Here is an 18,523-nt window from a genome sequence, read left to right on the forward strand (position 1 = left end):
ACACTGTACAAGACCTCATTTAACTTTGATCCATGCTGCAACATGGGTAAATCTTGGGAACATTATGCTGAGTGAAATAAGCCAGACATATAATAAAAGGACTCTTGAGAGTCCTGTGGATTGCAAGGAGATCAAACCAGTCAATCTTGAAGGAAGTTCAGTTCAGTTCAGTCGCTGAGTCGTGTCTGACTCTTTGCGACCCCATGGACTGCAGCATGCCAGGCTTCCCTGTCCATCATCAACTCCCAGAGACAACTCAAACTCATGTCCATCAAGTCAGTGATGCCATCCAACCATCTCATCCTCTGTCATCCCCTTCTCCTCCCGCCTTCAATCTTTCTCAGCATCAGGGTCTTTTCCAATGAGTCAGTTCTTCCAATCAGGTGGCCAAAGTATTGGAGTTTCAGCTTCAGCATCAGTCCTTCTAATAAATACTCAGGACTGATTTTCATGGCAAATAGATGGGGAAACAATGGAAACAGTGAGAGACTTTATTTTCTTGGGCTCCAAAATCACTGCAGATGGTGACTGCAGCCATGAAATTAAGACACTTCCTCCTTGGAAGAAAAGCTATGAGACAGCATATTAAAAAGCGAGACATTACTTTGCCAATAAAGGTCCATCTAGTCAAAGCTATGGTTTTTCCAGTAGTCATGTACAGATGTGAGAGTTGGACTATAAAGAAAACTGAGCACCAAAGAATTGATGCTTTTGAACTGTGGTGTTGGAGAAGACTCTTGAGAGTCTCTTGGACTGCAAGGAGATCCAACCAGCCAATCCTAAAGGAAATCCTGAAGGAAATCAATCCTGAACATTCAATGGAAGGACTGATGCTGAAGCTGAAGCTGCAGTACTTTGGCCACCTGATGCAAAGAGCCGACTCATTGGAAAATACTCTGATGCTGGGAAAGATTGAAGGCAGGAGGAAATGGGGCAACAGAGTATGAGGTGGTTGGATAGTATCACCAACTCAATGGACATGAGTTTGAGCAAACTCCAGGAGATAGCAGAGGACAGGGAAGCCTGGTGTGCTGCAGTCCATGGGGTAGCAAAGAATCGGACACAAAACTTAGCGACTGAACAACAGCAGCAAACAAAAAGGACAAATACCATATGATTCTGTTTCTGTGACATAAAATTTACGGAGACCACAGTTCTCCATAAATTGTGGACCTCCACCACAGATTGAAAGTAGAATGGGGGTTCCCAGGAGCTGGGGGAAGGGGTGGGGAGTCAGTGTTTATGGGAACAGAGTTTCAGTAGGGGAAGATGACAAAGTTCTGGGGATGAATGGTGGGGATGGTTGCACAATGGTGTGAATCTGTTTATTGTTACGAATTGGACACTTAAAAATGGTTAAAATGGCCAATTTTCTGTTATGGGTATTCTAACAGAATGTTTAAAAATGAAGAACAATTTACTAAAAATACTCTCTGCTTTAATTTAAAAAAAAGGAAAAAAAAGGAGCAGGATTGAGGGGCAGGATTCCTGGCCGAGGGAGATGGAAGAGCGAGGGTGTGGGGTAGAGGAGAATGGAAGGGAAAGAGTTGTGGGGGAGGGGAAAAGAGGGGGCAGGGCTCAGGGCACAGAGTGACCAGGGGCTCCAGGCAGTGGCAGGGGGGAGAAGGGGGCATGGAGGTCACTCACCAAGGGGCTTCCCTGTGTGGATGTCGATGACGAACCCGGGAACCTGGTTTCCACACAGGATCTGGTAATCCACTGTGCAAAGGAAAACAGGGGAGTGGGGGCTGGGGCTGCAGCCCTGCTAGGAGGACCCCTCCTCTTGTCTCTCTGATCACCTGGTCCATCCCTGTAGCCCGGTGCTCACCTGGCCTCTGATAACTCCCTCCACGCTGAACAGCACCGGGAGGGTTACAAGCCCCTGTGCAGTGTGATCTTCCACCACCCTCACCATAAAATGCAGACTCTATAGTCTGGACCTCCAGACCTTCCTCTCTCCCTCAGTCTCACCTTTCTGCCAACAGGAACTCTTGCCCTCCTGTTACCCTGAATTCATTACACATCTGGATATTCCTGCTGTTACGCTACCACAACTTTGCACATACTGTTCCCTTTGCTGTTCTCTAGCACAGTCTGCTTCAGCCTTGAGGACTCAGGGCAGCTCATCACTCTGGCCATGGACAGAGGATGATACTGTCCTTTGGCTCCCCCAGGCAATTCGTTGTTGCTGTTGTTGTTCAGTCACTAAGTCACGTCCAACTCTTTGTAGCCCCCTGAACTGCAGCCCACCAGGCTCCTCTGTCCATGGGGTTTCCCAGGAGAAAATACTGGAGTGGCTTGCCATTTCCTCCTCCAGGGGATCTTCCCAACCCAGGGATTGAACCCATGTCTCCTGCATTGGCAGGCAGATTCTTTACCACTGAGCCAGCTAGGAAGTCCCCTGGGCAATTCACTCTCTAATTATATCCCACTGCTGACACCAAAATTTTGCTTACCTGACCTCAGTCCCCAGGTGGGTGTGTGTCCCTGGACCCACGTGACAGACATTATCAGGCATTAGGTCGGTGCCCCCTTTCCCCAGGTCCCTGCCCTGCCCCTCACTCACTCTTCTGCCTGCATCATGATGGGACATGATGGCCATTGAGCCTAGTGTGGACTTCCGCCTCATCGGTATTCGACCTGCAGCTCAGATTCAGGTGCACACAATTCAGGCAGGTACCCGAGTCCCAGCACATAATCTGTGACTGACGTTTGATCTATTTTGATGATCTCATGACCAGACTTGGCCGTCTGCAGTTTCCTCCCAGACTGCACAGCTTGGGTCTACCATATTCTTATTTTCTAGAACTCAGAACAGGGTCTGGCACCCAGAGATACCCAATAATGACCCCCTCCCCACTCCATTGTGTTGGGTTGAACAATGACCCTCCCACCCCCAAAGTTCCTGTCCACCAAGACTTTCTGGGACCTTTTTTGGAAATAGGATCTTTGCAGAGTTAATCAAGTTGAGGTGATCCTAGATCAGGGTAGCCCTAATGCAATGACTGGGCTTCCCTGGTAGCTCAGATGGTAAAGAATCTGCCTGCAATGCAGGAGACGTGGGTTCAATCCCTGGGTCAGGAAGACCCCCTGGAGAAGGGAGTGGCTACCTATTCCAGTATTCTTGACTGGAGATTCCCATGGACAGAGGAGTCTGGTGGGCTACAGTCCATGGGGTCTCAAAGAGTCAGACATGACTGAGTGGCTAGGCCCACACACACAGTGCAATGACTGGTGTCCTTATAAGAAAAGGAGAGATGGGTGGAGACATGAGGAGAGGTCATGTGAGCTGAAGGCAGAGACAGGGATGATGCAGGTACAAGCCAAGCAACACCAAAGAAGCCACCAGAGGATGGACAAGGCAAAAAGGAATTCTGCCCTCGAGCCTCTGGGGAAGAATAACGCTGCTCACACCTTCACTTCTGACTTCTAGCCTCCACGACTGTGAGAAAATACATTTCTGTTTGTTTGGTTGGTTGCTTTTGGCCACACTGGGCAGGATGTGGGATCTTAGTTCCCTGATCAGGGATTGAACCCACCACCCCTGCAATAGGAGCATGGAGTTTTAACCACTGGACTGCCAGGGAAGTCCCCCATATTTTTCTTTTTTTAAAGCCACCAAGTCTGTGGTATTTGTTGCCACAACCCTAGGGAACTCATTGTCTCAGTTCAGGCTGCTATAAGGAAATACCATGGACAGTGTGGCTTCAATAACAAACATTTACTTCTCATGATTCTGCAGGCTGCGAAGTTGAAGGTCAAGGCACCGGCAGATCTGGTGTCTGGTGAGAAGTCTTCCTGTCTGTCTTCCTGCTGTGTCTTCACATGGCAAACACAGAGCAACTCTTGTGTCTCTTCTTATAAGGGCACTACTCCCATTTAGAGGGCTCCATCCACATGACCTAATTAACTCCCAAAGGCACCACCTCCAAACACTATTATTACACTGAGGGTTAGGGCTTCAACATATGAAATCTGGGATGAGGGACACAAGCATTCATTCCATAGCACTAATACGCTTGTCAAACCAGTCAATCCTAAAGGAAATCAACCCTGAATATTCATTGGAATGACTGATGCTGAAGCTCCAATACTTTGGCCACCTGATGGGAAGAGCCAACTCACTGGAAAAGACCCAGATGCTGGGAAAGATTGAGGGCAGAAGGAGAAGGCAGCGACAGAGGATGAGATGGTTGGATGGCATCACTGACTCAATGGACGAGTTTGGGCAAACTCTGGGAGATAGTGGAGGACAGGGGAGGCTGGTACGCTGCAGCTCATGGGTTTGCAGATTCAGACATGATTGAGAGACTGAACAATACACTTTAATCTTCGGCTGCTCTCTCTGGTGGGCACTCCATTCCTGCAGCTCTTTCTGATGCCCAGCTGGCTGATAAGTTTTTCTAATAGAGCTCACCCCTACTGCTCAGTCCTTCTTTTAGGGTTTTTCTCCTGCTGTCCCCTGCCTGGAACACCCTTCTTCATCCCAATCGACATTTCTGTAATCCTTTCCAGAGCTTCTGTGAGCTCGCTACTTTCCCAGTTCATGGGGCCCTGGTGTCTCTGACCACTTCTGTTTTTCGCTCTTGGCCCCACGCATTCACTGACACCCCTCCACCCCTAGATAATCTGTGAGTCTTCAAAGTTCTTTAACCCAGATGAAAGCCTTGCTGATCCACCCTGAATTCCACAAGTCTGCAAAATCAGGATGCATTGATTTTCCCCATACACTGATCGGGATGGAATTTCAACTCTTTGGCTCTAATCAAAACAACGACTCATCCAGGAGTCCTAAGTGCAGCAGGCTGCCTTAAACACTGCCCTGAAAAGGGCCAGACTGAAAGAAGGCGGGGGAGGGGCACTCACGACTGGCGGGGGTCGGGCAGGCCTCACAGGGTCTATTCCAGGCCTGGCCAATGTTGTAGGAACAGCAGCACATCTTCCGGGTCACGTTAAAGGCCAGCTCATTCTGACATGTGCTGTTGTAATGCCGGAAGCAGACGCTCTTCCTCATGTCTGCAGTTGGGTTGGGGAGAAGGATGTAGGTAAGAGACACCAGAGGAAGACAGCCAGAGAGGCAGAAGCTCATTCACAAATCCATTTGAAAACCACTGGCTTGACTTCTCTGAGGCAACACACAGAAGAGTGCCATTCACATGTTGACCTTTCTTGGGCAGTGCACAACCTGGACAACCATTCATGGCAGCCCTGAGCCTGCAGCCTTGTTCACTGCTGCCTAGCAGCATTTCAAATACACTCACCCTTCATCTCTCCCCCAACAAACATGCCTCTCCACACTCTTTCAAGGGTTGGAGACTTCCAGAAGCCCCTCCCATAGGCTAGTGCTTTTTTCACAACTACTGGTCTCTCTCATCATCATACTTCATACCCATGCAGTTATTGCCACCGTTGACTTGCAGGTATTCCACAGGGCAGACACAAGTGTAGTTCCCCAGAGTGTTATAGCAGGTTCCAGGGCCACAGATGCCTGAGTGTGCAGAGCATTCGTCGATGTCTGCAAGGGAGGGAGGAATTGTCTGTATCCAGGAATCATCTGGATAACTCCCCACCCCAGGTCTGCCAGAACCACTTTACTATGTGCTTGAGTCTAGTTTCAAGATCAGCTTCAAATGCACAGATATCTTAGTGATGTGGAAAGACACAGCATGGTGTTAGGTGGGGAAAACAGTTTACTATGATCCCTGCTCTATTAAGAAAAAAGAAAAAATATGACCTGCTGCTGCTGCTGCTAAGTCGCTTCAGTCATGTCTGACTCTATGCGACCCCATAGACGGCAGCCCACAAGGCTCCCCCGTCCCTGAGATTCTCCAGGCAAGAACACTGGAGTGGGTTGCCATTTCCTTCTCCAGTGCATGAAAGTAAAAAGTGAAAGTGAAGGTGCTCAGTCGTGTCCGACTCTTAGCGACCCCATGGACTGCAGCCCAGAGCTTACAAATGAATGATATTATCACCAAGAGTGGGGCAATCCCGTGCTTCCCAGTGTGATGCAATAGGAAGCAAGAGTCCTTCGAATAAAATATTATTGAAAGAAAAAAGTTGATTCTCAATCAGATCAATCCCCTAGTCCAGAGGCAGCAAATTTTTTCTGCAAAGCAAATTGCTGCTTAGTTGCTTAGTCGTGTCTAATCCTTTTGTGACCCCATGGAATGTAGCCCACCAGGCTCCTCTGTCCATGGGATTCTCCAGGCAAGAATACTAGAGTGGGTTGCCTTTCCTTTTCCAGGGGATCTTCTCAACCCAGGGATCAAACCCATGTCTCTTCCATCTCCTGAACGGCAGGCAGATTCTTTACCACTAAGCCACCAGGGCTTTTTTTTTTTCGCATTGTCAGGCAACAATGGTCTCTGATGAGCTTTTCACACTGCCAAGGAGCGTGTAGGCAGCCAAAGACAATGAGTAAACAAATTAGCATGCTATGCTCTAATAAAACTTGATTTATGGCCACTGAAATGTGAGTTTCATGTCATTTTCATGTGGCTCAAAATATTATTCTTCTGATTTTTTTCCAATAATTTTTAAAAATGTAAAAAGCATTCCTAATGGCCTACACAAAAACAAGCAGTAGTTTATTTCACTAGGAGTGACATTTCCAAAAATGGCAGAGGGACCCAGAGGGATGGTATGGGGAGGGAGGAGGGAGGAGGGTTCAGGAAAAAAAAAAAAAAGTAATTAAATGACAGACTTTTAAAATTACTAAATAATAACCAAAAAATAAAAAAATAAAAAAAATAAAAGCTTTGGAAGGAAAATGAAAAAAAAAAAATGGCAGAGTAGGGAATGTTGAAGTTCTACTCCTCCACAAAAAGCAACTACAGAGCTGGGCAAAAACTGACAAAATTAACTTTTGATGAACTCTGGGACCCAGTCAAAAACTTACAAAACCAGGGAACCTGACATAGAGGATATACTAAAGAATCCACAGAATGAAAACTATTAAAACTATAAATGAGGTCAGCACAATTGCAGCATACAAGATCAACAAAACACTGACCAAGAAATTTCAGTTGTATTTCTGCACACTATCAAAAAGTAATTACAAGTGAAATTAAGGAAATAATTCCACTTAGCATCCAAAAGGTAAAATATTTAAGAGTAAGTGCAGCCCAAGAGGTGAAAGACTTGTACGCAGAAACCTATAAAACGCTCCTAAGAAAAATTAATAAGACCTAAGTAAATGGAAAAACATCCTGTAGACATGAATTAAAAGACTCATTATTGTTAAAATGTCAATACTCCCCAAAGTGATTTATAGATTCAATGTATTCTAATCAAAATCCCAATGACTTCTCTTTTTTTGGCAGAAATGGAAAAGCTGATCCTAAAACTCATATGGAATTGTAGGAAACCCCAAATAGCCAAAACAGTCTTGAGAAAAGAAAAAAAGTTGGAGGAGTCAGGCTTCTCCATTTCTAAAACTACTTACAATGCTACAGTAATCAAAAGAGTGTGGTACTGGTATAAGGATAGACCTATAAATCAGTGGAATAGAATTTAGAGTACAGAAATAAACCCAGACATCTATAGTCAATTGATTTTCAACAACACTATTCAATGGAGAAAAAAGAGGCTTCTCAACAAATGGTGCTGGGACGATTAGATATCCACATGCAAAAGAATGAAGTTGGATCCTACCTCATACCATACACAAAAATTAACTCAAAATACAAAACTCAAATTAACTCAAAATACAAAAAAATTAATACAAAACTCAAATTAACTCAAAATACAAAAAATTAGCTCAAAATACAAAGACCTAAACAGGGGAGGTAACACATAAAACCCTTGGAAGAAAACACAGAGGTAAATCTTAAAGACCTTGTATTTAGCAATAGATTCTTAGATACGACACCAAAAGCACAAACCAAAAAGCAAACAAAAAAACCCAGATAAGCTGGATTTCATAAAAATTTAAACCTATTGTGCATCAGTGACACTATCAAGAAAGTAAAACACAACCCACAGAATGGGAGAAACTCTTTGCAAATCACATAGGTGATGGGAGTCTTGTCCAGCATATATAAAGAACTCTTACAACTCAACAACAAAAAGACAAACAACCCAATTTCTAAATGGGCAAAAGGCCTGAAAGGACATTTTTTCCAAAGAAGATACACAAATGGCCAATAAGCACATGAAAAGGTACTCAACCTCATTAGTCATTAGGGGAACACAAATCAAAACCATGAGATACCACCTCACACCCACTAGGATAATATTACTTTAAATGATGGAAAATAGCAAGTGTTGATAACAAACATGGAGAAATTGGAACCCTCGTATGTTGCTGGTGAAAATGCAAAACGGTGCAGCTGCTGTGGAAAACGGTTTGGCAGTTCCTCAGAAAAGTCAAACACAGAATCACCATGTGACTTAGTGATTCTAGGAGTCAGATAAAATTTTCAACAAGGACTGGTTATAGAATTTGCCCAGCGCAAATGAAAACCCTTGTTTAAAGTATATGAAGAATTTCAAGATGGCAAGAGCAGAGCATTAAACTAAGTGGACAGGGCTGGGGAGTGGGGGCTTCGGAGTAGAGGGCCCTTGAGCCCAAAAGCTGGAAAGTACTGCAAGACTGCAGCCCTCAAGGGCACGAACTGACCCTGCAAGGCTCCACAGCCAAGGCCAACATTCAGGTTGAAATCTTTCTGCCCTGTGATAGTCAAAAAATGCAGCACACTGCCATATTTGATGACAGAAGTTTTCCCCTTTTCTTTTGATAGTCTATGGGATAGGAGAAGCAGGGAAGGATAAAATAATTTTCAAGCATTTTGGGTTCTGATTCTGGTTTGCCAGCTCCCACCTACACATACAAAGGAGCTTTCGAGCTTAGATCTCTCCCAGCCTTCACCATTTCCTTGAGTCTCTAAAGCATGAGAAAACTCTTAAGTGTCCCTTGGATAGCAAGGACCAATCAATCCTAAAGGAAATCAACCCTGAATATTCATTAGAAGGACTGATGCTGAAGCTGAAGCTCCAATACTTTGGCCACATGATGCAAAGAGCTGGCTCATTGGAAAAGACCCTAATGCTGGAAAAGACTGAGGGCAGGAAGACAAGGGGGCAACAGAGGATGAGATGGTTGGATGGCATCATTGACTCAACGGACATGAGTTTGAGCAAACTCTGGGAGATAGAGAAGGAGAGGGGAAGCCTGGCGTGCTGCAGTCCATGGGGTTGCAAAGAGTAGGACATGACTGAGTGACTGAACAACTAAAGCGTGCTGCTCAGAGTGGACAGTCTGCTGTCCTAGTGTGCCGATGCTGGGTCTGGTTGCATGCAGGTGCTCAGTTAATATTGCTGAAAAGAAAAAAAGGAATGGGTTGGTGGACAGATGGATGGATGAAGGAAGGAATTTGATACATTGTATGAAAACAGCTCAGGCTCAAGGATCAGGATGGCTGGGCCGGGACCCAGTTTCTATCACTTACTGGCTGGTTTTGTGGCTCAGACAGTAAAGAACCCACCTACAATACAGGAGACTGGGTTTGATCCCTGGGTCAGGAAGATCCCCTGGAGAAGGGAATAGTAACCCATTCCAAGTATTCTTGGCTGGAGAATCCCATGAACAGAGAGGAGCCTAGTGGGCTATAGTTGCTGAGTCAGACATGACTGAATGACTAACACTTTCACTTTCACCACTCAAATGACTTAACTCCCTTAGTTTCTGAATCCGAAAAATGGGGTCATAGTAGGAACATCTCCCCCATGAGGCTGTTTTGGTAAATGAATGAATGGCAAGTGCTCAGCTCCGTGGTGATACTCAATTACAGACACCAATTAACTGTTGGTTGTTACTAAGATGCAAGAGAGGACCGTAAGACAAATGAAGCGGATGCTTAAAGGAAAGGTGTGACTGCTCTTTAGGTGTCTGTTTCCTTCCTCTCTTAGCTCTGGGCCTTGGTCAGCTTTTGCCCTGAGGAAGGGCATGGCTGCTGAGATAAACCCAGATCAATTCTGAGTGGGAAGGAGGCTGGAGGTCAGGCAATGGGGAGATGGGGAAGAAGCAATGGAGCAGAGGGTAGATCGGGGCATTCCAAGGAAGCCTTCGCAGCCCTTCCAGTGGGCCCTGGGCAGCAAGGCAAGGGAGCAGACTCTGGAGTGGGGCATGTGAGCCCCCAGGCCCTGAAGAAGAGGTGAGGCTGGGCAGAAATGCAGGCAGGGAGGAGAGGGCTCAAGCTCACCCTCACAGATGCGGGTATCCTCATTGAGGTGGTAGCCGGGTGGGCACTCGCACTGGAAGCTGCCAAAGGTGTTGACACAGTTGCCCCCCTGGCACAGCCCTGGCAGCTCCTGGCATTCGTCAATGTCTGTCAGGAAGTGAGGAAGCTGTGCTTGGAAGCTATACCCAAGCAGAGTACTTGGGGGACACCCATGCTTTCCCCTGGGACCTCCTGCTTCTTTAAGGACACCCAAGAGCTGTTGGATATTTAGAGGCTGTACCCAGACTCTCCTGGGTCAATGTCACTGTGAATTCATCCTCTTTCCCTTCATTGGATCGTCCATCCTCTCATCCATCCAACTATCCTTCACAAAGCTCCCTCTTGATGGAATTCCCAATCTCATTATCCACTTTGGATAGAAGAATAGATGGATGGGTGGGTGGGTAAGCAGATGGACAGAGATGAAAAGTAGTGGATGAGGGAATAAACAACAGTGTGAATGGACAAGAACATGAGTGTGAATAAATAGGTGGGTGAGTAGGCGGATGAATAAATGAAAGGAGGAATGAGTAGGTGGATGGATGGATGTGTGGATGGATGGATATGGGAGGATAGATGTATCAATGGGCAGATAGGTGGATATGAAAAGCAGGGAACGGGTCAAATAAGCAAACGGGTCAATGGATGAAAAGAATGACTGGATGGATGGGTGGGCGGGTAGGTGAGTAGATGAATGGATTGTAGGTGAGTGGATGGATAAACGTACTTATATGCATGTATATATGGATGAATGGATGGAAGGAAGGAAAGAAGAAAGGGTGGAAGGATGGATGGGGAATGGATATATGGATGGGTGGATGGGGACTGGATAGAAGGATGAATCAACAAACCAATAGGTGGAAAAGCTGAGAGGACCTGCCCCCCACCCCAAAGTTGCCCAACTCTGCTCCTTGGTGATGGGACATGAAAGGAAGGTCAATCAGTGGGTACATGGATGGATAGTCTACCAGGAACTCACCTTCCAGGATGACAGTGATGGAATTAGGCCGGAAGCCCTCACCCCCTGGGCACAGGGTTCTGTACTCAGCTGCAAGGCAAAGAAGCTCTTGTGAGGGGCTGTGGGGTGAGGCATTTGGGCAAAGCTCAGGGGAAGCACAGGAGGGGAGGTCCCCTAAAAAGGCCTCAAGAATGGGCCTGGCATCCTGTTACCATAGAAACTACATCCCTTTACCTCCTCAGCCTCTGAAGCCTAGAAACTGGTACAATCATGGAGGATCTGGTGTCTGTGTGTGTGTGTATAAACACTTGCTCACCTTCAACATGTAAGCAGATGGATTTTGTGGTGGTAGTTGGGGGTAGGGAGGAAGGATTCTTGTGATCCAAAACCAGACTCTAATGTGACCACAAGTTTACCCCATGAAAGGAAGATCTTGCATGTACATTCACACACACATATGCCCCGGAATAGGTACACACATGCCTCCCTGCTCCACACCTGAGGACTTTGCACATGCTGTTCCCATTGCACCACACATCCTTCCCCCTACACTGCCTGGAAAACTCCTACACATTCTTCAAAACCTCATTCAAGTCCTCTCCTAGGAAGACTTCCCTTACCCACTTCCTCTCCATGGCTTCCTCTTTGGCCATCACTATGTCTCAAACAGACCCTTAGAATAGTTCTACTCTCAACAGTCCAGGGACTGTTGGTTTATGGGTGGGGGCAGGGTGCAGCGGCTGTATTTCATCCTTCTCTAGGTTCCTTGCCCTAGGAATTCTCAGTGTTTGTTGACTGACTGAGTGGGCAAGTAAATGTACACATACAAAGAATTTGCAGGAAGAGATGACAGAGGAGATTCTGGGGAGAGGTCGAGATGGTGAACTGCTGAGAATATGCTGTGTGACCCAGGCTGAGTCCTTCTCCCTTTCTGGTTCCCAGTGTCCCTCCCTTAGCAGAGATGACCCCCTAAGCCCTAAGGGAGCCTGGACCAGGGCTAGGTCTCTGTCTTCTCCAGCCCCCACTCCACTCAGGGACTCACTGGTGTTGGCCAGCGGGCACAGCTCACAAGGGTTGCCCCAAGCCCGACCCAGGGAGCAACAGCAGGACGCCCGGGTGACGCCAACCCCGATCTCCGCACTGCAGGAAATGCCACCGTCCCCTCGATGCTGTGTGTCCAGGAAACAGTTCCCGACCCGGGTATCTAAACAGGCAGAAAGGGGTGGTTAGCAAGTGGTGGGGGAGAAATAGGGTGGGTGTGTCTGTGTGTGTGTTTGCACCTCTTGTATGTGTAACTGTGTATTACTCTATGTATGTCTGTGTGTGCATGTGTCTGTGTGCATATGTGACTCTGAGCATCTGTCAGTCTAGAGCCCAAAGGCTGTATCGCAAAAGACAGGGACGATTGCTCTGGCCAAGGGCCTGTCTATCGGGAGCAGGTGGCCTCATCCAGCGCGTGGACCCCAGAACCCCACCTGCAGCAGAGTGCATACTTACCCACGCAGCCCACGCCGCTGGGATTCAGCTCAAAATCCTGCGGGCAGTTGCAGAGGTAGCTGCCGGGGGTGTTGACACACAGGCCGTTGATGCAGTTCACAGGGTCTGCACACTCATTCACATCTGTGGGGTGGGGGCAGCATCAGCAGAGATCCTCCCCCTCTCAACTCACTTCCCTCCTGCCTTTTTCCTGGGGAGTCGAATACCTGGCTGCTGGGGGCTGGTCTTAAGAACAAGGCCCCTGGAAGAAAGCCTGATGGGACAGTAGCCTGTCCCAGGCAACCCCCTGCTTTCCTCTGCTCTTTTCTACTTGGCCTGGAGGTTTGCCTTTGCCAGCAGAGTCCACAAGCTAACATACAAAAACCAATATTGAGGACATGTTTCAAGCTAGGGGCTGGCAGACTACAACTTGTGGGTCAAATCCGGCCCCCTATCTGTTTGTGTAAATAAAATTTTACTGGTACACAAGCACAACCATTCATTCACTTATCACCTATGTCTGTTTCTAAGCTACAGGGCAAAGACTGTATGGCTGAAAACTGAAAATATTTACTGGCTGGCCCTTCATTGAAAAAGTCTGCTGACTCCCATTTGGGATAGACAGGTGGGAGACCATTTTGATGGTTGCGGTGGAGGGAGCTCGACTTCATTGATTTACAGCATCCTTTTTTTCTTTTGGCTGCATGGCATGCAGGATGCGAGACCTTAGTTCCCCAACCAGGGATCGAACTTGTGTCCCCTGCAGTGGAAGCATGGAATCTTAACCACTGGACTGCCAGAGAAGTCTCCCTGATTCACTGGATTTATTTGGGGGATGATAAATGATGATGATGATGAAGGTTAATGGAGAGGGGCACTATTGGAGGTGGGGTCAGACAAGGACTCCCTCCACTCTGTAGAGGACACGTGAGAAGAGATCTATGGGAATTGATGGAACAAGCCTGCCACCCTGAACCCTGCGGACCCCACACCTGTGCAGTTGCCACCACCGCGGTCCAGCTCATAGCCCTCGTCGCAGATACAGCGGAACATCCCCGGCAGGTTCTCACAGCTCCCGAACACACAGATGTTCCTGAGCACACACTCATCCACATCTGAGGAGGAGTGGAGCCCAGGTGAGCACAGCCTGGTCAGCATCCCGCTCCTGCTGCCCCCAGTGCCAGCGACTCCAGGGACCCCCTGCTCTGCCCGCACCCCGGCCGCCCCAGACCTCACCCTGGCAGGCATGCTGGTCCTTGGTGGGGCTGAAGCCCATCTCGCACTCGCAGCGGTACCCGCCGGGGACATTGAGACACTGCCCATTCTCGCAAAGGGCCACATTCTCTGCACACTCGTCCCTGTCTAAAGGGACTCAAAGGAGGGGGGCTGGTGGTCAGCAGGTGAGGACCCACATGGTGGGGGCAGGCGGCCCTGATCACTCGAACCCTTCACTGTCACCTGGAGTTCTAGGGAGCTGGCAAGTAGCCCGGGGGGACTCAGACCCCGACTCAGTGGGCAGGTGATTGAGTCAGAGCCAGGGAGAGGACAGGGGTCATGGTCGCTCACAATCTGGGGTGGAGGGCCAACAGAAAGCAAGTATTCCTGTCCCCACACCCAGAAAACTCTACACATTTGGAGTCCAGGGGAGAAGACTGCCCCTAAGGGACTCTGGGACTTCCCTGGTGGCTCAGATGGTAAAGTGTCTGCCTACAATGTGGGAGACCCAGGTTTAATCCCTGGGTTCGGAAGATCTCCTGGAGAAGGAAATGGCAACCCACTCCAGTATTCTTGCCTGGAAAATCCCATGGACAGAGGAGCCTGGTAGACTACAGTCCATGGGGTCGCAGAGTCGGGCATGACTGAGAGACTTCACTTTCACTTGCACTTTCAAGGGACTCAGGGCCTGGCCTCTGGCCCCAAGGGCTGAAGGTACATCCTTTCTGGCATCCACAGAGCAGTGAGTGGATCAGTGTGAGTCGTGGGCACCTCGGAATCCAGCCCCCTTGGCCATCCTTTCTGGACCCCTCCAGCCCTCCCATCCCACGCCCCGACCTCACCTTCACAAGAGAAGCCATCCCCAGAGAAGCCCAGGCGACAGGCACAGCGGTAGGAGCCGGGGGCGTTGAGGCAGTCAGCTCTCGGGCTGCACCCATGTTCCTTGGAGGCGCATTCATCCAGGTCTGCAGGAGATGGAACCCAGGGTCCCCCAGGTGTGTGCGCTGGGGGGCTGTGGGGAGGCAGACCCTCCAAATCCCAACCCTGACCCTCCCCCATGGACATGCCTGAACCCAGACACCTCTGCCCGGCTGTAGCCTGCCCACTCACCCCACCCACCTCTGCTTCTCTGTCCAGACCTCTGGCCCCCAGACACTTACCACGGCATTTGAAGCCGTCCCCAACCCAGCCTGGCTGACAACTGCAGCTGAAACTCCCAGGGGTGTTGAGGCAGGAGGCATGACTGTCACAGCTGTGTCCCCCAAGCTGACATTCATCTACATCTGAGAAAAGAGGGACCCAGGCATAGAAGGGCAGGACCAGGAGATGGGGTGGAGGACAGAGGACCCCCCAAGAGGCCTGGGCCTAGTAGAAACAGGGCTTCAGGTACAGAGTGGGGAGACTCAGGGCAGGAGCAGGAGAAAAGACCTTCCCTAGGGTAGGACTGGGCCCAGAAATGCCCCTCACCACTGCAGGAGCTTCCACCCTCACCCAGAGCCCAAAAGGAAAACCCCCAAACTCAACAGGGCATGACTCCCAGCATGCCCCAGAAATGGTCTGAAATGGCAGCATGAGAGACTCAGGGTAGACAATAAGAGGAACTGTCCTTGGTTAGGATTCCTGGCTTTCACTAAAGGGCTTGGGTTCAATCCCTGGTTGGGGAACTAACATGGCACAGCCAAAAAAAGTCACTGTCTTAATGAAGACACTCTCCCTCTAAAGCAGGATTTCCTTCTAAACCACAGTGTCTAACCCTCAGCCAATTTTGCATCAGCCTTATCATCTCTGCGATGTTCATCAACCACCTAAGTGAGCTACCGTTCCCTGAAAGTTTTTCCTTTGTGAGAATTTTATTTGGCTGCACCAGGTCTTAGCTGTGGCATGCGAACTCTTAGTTGCAGCACGTGGGATCTAGTGCCCTGACCAGGGATCGAATCTGGGTCCCCTGCACTGGGAGCAAGGACATGGTCTTAGCCACTAGACCACCAGGGAAGTCCTCGCTAAAAGTTTCTTTACGCTGTCTCCCATTTTTACTTACGTGAATGTACTTTAGAAGAAAAACGTATAACAACGATCTCTAAGAAATCATGGTTTGGATGCTCTGTTTTCTAATGTTTGCTTCTACTATGCATTGAAATAACTACATAATGATGGCAAATAGAATTATGTTCTCCCTGCCAAGAAAGCATGTTTCAATCCTGACTCTAAGAACCTCTGAACGTGGCCTTTTTGGGAAACCAAGTCTTTGTAAATGTAACCAAATTAAAATGAGGTCCTCCTGGATTACAGGGGGTCCTAAATGCAATGACCAGTGATCTCCCAAGAAGAGGAAAATTTGGACGCAGAGGGAAGAACACCCCGTGATGACAGACATGGAGACTGGAGTGATGTGTTCAAGCACTGTGGCTACCACCAGAGATGAGGAGAGAGGAATGGGCCAGTTCTCCCTCTGGGCCCCTGAGAAGGAACCAACCCTTCTGACACCCTGATCTCAGACTCTGCCCTCCAGAACCATTCTATAGAGAGGAGACATCTGTGGTTCTGAGGCACCAGGTCTGTGGTCATGAACGACTGACATGTTTGAATGTTCATCGCTGTGACACTTAAAAGCATCAGGCTTACACGCCTTAGGAACTGCTGTGGATCTAAGGGATCCAGAGTTGCCCCTGCAGAGCCATCAAGGGAGCCCCACGGGCATGTGATCAGATCCTACTTTTGCTTCAGCACGAGGGCCCACCAGTGGAAATGTGTGAGAATGAGGTCTGGCCTTGCTCTGCCCCAAGGGATGGGGTGGACCCCAAAGACCCTGAGCTGGTCCCTCAGGGGCGCCCCTCTGCGTCTGCTCCACTGACCACCAGCTCACCAGAGCAGCCCATGGCCCCCTTCCTGACGATGTAACCCAGCTGGCAGTGGCAGACAAAGGAGCCCCTGGTGTTCTCGCAGACCCCATGGAGGCAGATGTGGGGGTTCAGGTCACACTCGTCCACGTCTATGGGGTGACAGGAGAAGAAGCAGGTGAGGGTGGGGTATAGCAGCATGGCCGAGTGCCCTGCCACGTGGGTCCCGTGTCCAGGTTCTTTTTGCCCATCTTCAAGGGCAGGGAGCTCCCCTGATTCCACTACTGGTTATAGCTCCCCCATTCCACCCCTGGGCAGCTGCGAGAATTCAGTCAACATTCTATAGTTCATATTCCATGGAACACATCGGACAAACATTTCCAAAAAGATTTTACACCAATACATTAAGAAGATGCTAAGCTAAAGCTAAGGCCTGAAGGCCTTTTCAGAGCCTTTATTGCCGATGTGGATCTGCAAGAAGGGATGGAGGAGGCAGCATTTCCTACTTAACTTGGTCCCAAGCCCCTTTTGTTCAGTGTTTCCTAAGATTGCTGTGATCTGGAATGCTTAAGCTGCACTGAGCTGGACACCTCTCCCTGGAAGGGTTCCCTTTTTCATATCCTTGTACTCTGGCCCCAGCTCTGCCCTGATGGAGTCACAAGTTCACATCTGCTCCCCAGGGCCTGTGCCAACCACCCCCCACCAGAAGACGGCAGTGACCCTGGCAGAGACGACAGAGACAAGGTCCCAAAGCAGGGCTCAGAGAACACAGCGTCCTTCTATCTCATACACCTTCCTCTGCATAAACCCCTTGGTCTCTGATGATCTTATAAGGTGACTCTCAAAGCCGGGCACGCACCTGGCTGTATGTGCTGGGTACACAGTGGGTGTTTAATAAGTGTATTCAAAAGAACAAGGTTTGGGGGGGTCTCTGCTGCTGTGAACAAGATCCCGCAGATCTCGGTGCAGGGCCTCGGGGTGCAGGTGGCCAGGAGCAGACCACCAAGAACAAACCTGCATCTCCCCTGCCCACGTGTTCCGGGAATGGGCCTGGCGTCTGCGTTGCCCACCTGTCTCCTTGTGGAAGGCCTGGTGAGTGAAGTGAAGCTGCCTCCTCCATCTGTATATAGTCCCAACTCCTCACCTACACACATCCTCATGTCCAACGTGGCCACAAAGCCGTCATAGCAGAGGCAGCGGTGACCCCCTGGCATGTTGGTGCACTGGCCCCCATCACAGATGTCCGGATTCTGCTCACATTCGTCCACATCTGGGGGACCAGGGTAGGGGTCGGGTTGCAGGTGGGAAGGGACAGAGGGGGAACCCCAGGGACACTTCTGCGGGGTCAGTGGCCTGGCTAGGGTGTGGATGGCTTCATTTGGGCCGGGCCAGGTGGGTTCCCACATCCCAGGCCGGAGGGAGGGTGCCGCACCCACCCACCTTCACACGCCCTCCCATCGGGCATCAGAGAGTAGCCAGGTCCGCATTCGCACTGGTAGCTGCCCTTAGTGTTAACACAGTGGACGTGGCAACCACCGTTCCTGGTGCGGCACTCGTCCACATCTGCAGGAGGCAGGAAGAGGTAGGGGGCACCGCCGGAGGTAGGGCAAGGCGAGGTGGGGGGCGTGACGGAGGCGTGACAAGGCAGGAGGCGGGGCATGGCGAGGGCGTGGCAGGAGGCCGGGAGAGGTAGGCCGGGCTGGGGGCGTGGCAGGGGCGTGGCAAGGCGGGAGGCGGGGCATAGTGAGGGTGTGGTAAGAGGTAGGACGTGATGGGAGGCGGGGCAAGGTGGAAGTGGGAGGCTGGGCGAGGTGAGG

At 49.6% G+C, this 18,523-nt stretch overlaps 1 protein-coding gene across 1 annotated transcript in view; it reads right to left on the bottom strand.

Moving 5' to 3' along the window:
• Positions 1 to 18,523, bottom strand: part of FBN3 (fibrillin 3) — a 69,984-nt gene that overhangs the window by 24,740 nt on the left and 26,721 nt on the right. Inside the window, exons 28-41 of the mRNA XM_059888607.1 lie at positions 18,147 to 18,269; positions 17,851 to 17,976; positions 16,733 to 16,858; positions 15,030 to 15,152; positions 14,712 to 14,834; positions 13,891 to 14,016; positions 13,647 to 13,769; positions 12,676 to 12,798; positions 12,221 to 12,382; positions 11,200 to 11,268; positions 10,203 to 10,328; positions 5,390 to 5,515; positions 4,867 to 5,016; positions 1,648 to 1,719 (exon numbers count right to left, since the gene is read on the bottom strand). Coding sequence (XP_059744590.1) covers positions 1,648 to 1,719; positions 4,867 to 5,016; positions 5,390 to 5,515; positions 10,203 to 10,328; positions 11,200 to 11,268; positions 12,221 to 12,382; positions 12,676 to 12,798; positions 13,647 to 13,769; positions 13,891 to 14,016; positions 14,712 to 14,834; positions 15,030 to 15,152; positions 16,733 to 16,858; positions 17,851 to 17,976; positions 18,147 to 18,269 — 1,698 coding nt within the window. The remainder of the gene's footprint in view (positions 1 to 1,647; positions 1,720 to 4,866; positions 5,017 to 5,389; positions 5,516 to 10,202; positions 10,329 to 11,199; positions 11,269 to 12,220; positions 12,383 to 12,675; positions 12,799 to 13,646; positions 13,770 to 13,890; positions 14,017 to 14,711; positions 14,835 to 15,029; positions 15,153 to 16,732; positions 16,859 to 17,850; positions 17,977 to 18,146; positions 18,270 to 18,523) is intronic.

The sequence above is a fragment of the Bos taurus genome, chromosome 7, assembly GCF_002263795.3.
Source record: "Bos taurus isolate L1 Dominette 01449 registration number 42190680 breed Hereford chromosome 7, ARS-UCD2.0, whole genome shotgun sequence".
Taxonomy (NCBI): Eukaryota; Metazoa; Chordata; class Mammalia; order Artiodactyla; family Bovidae; genus Bos; species Bos taurus.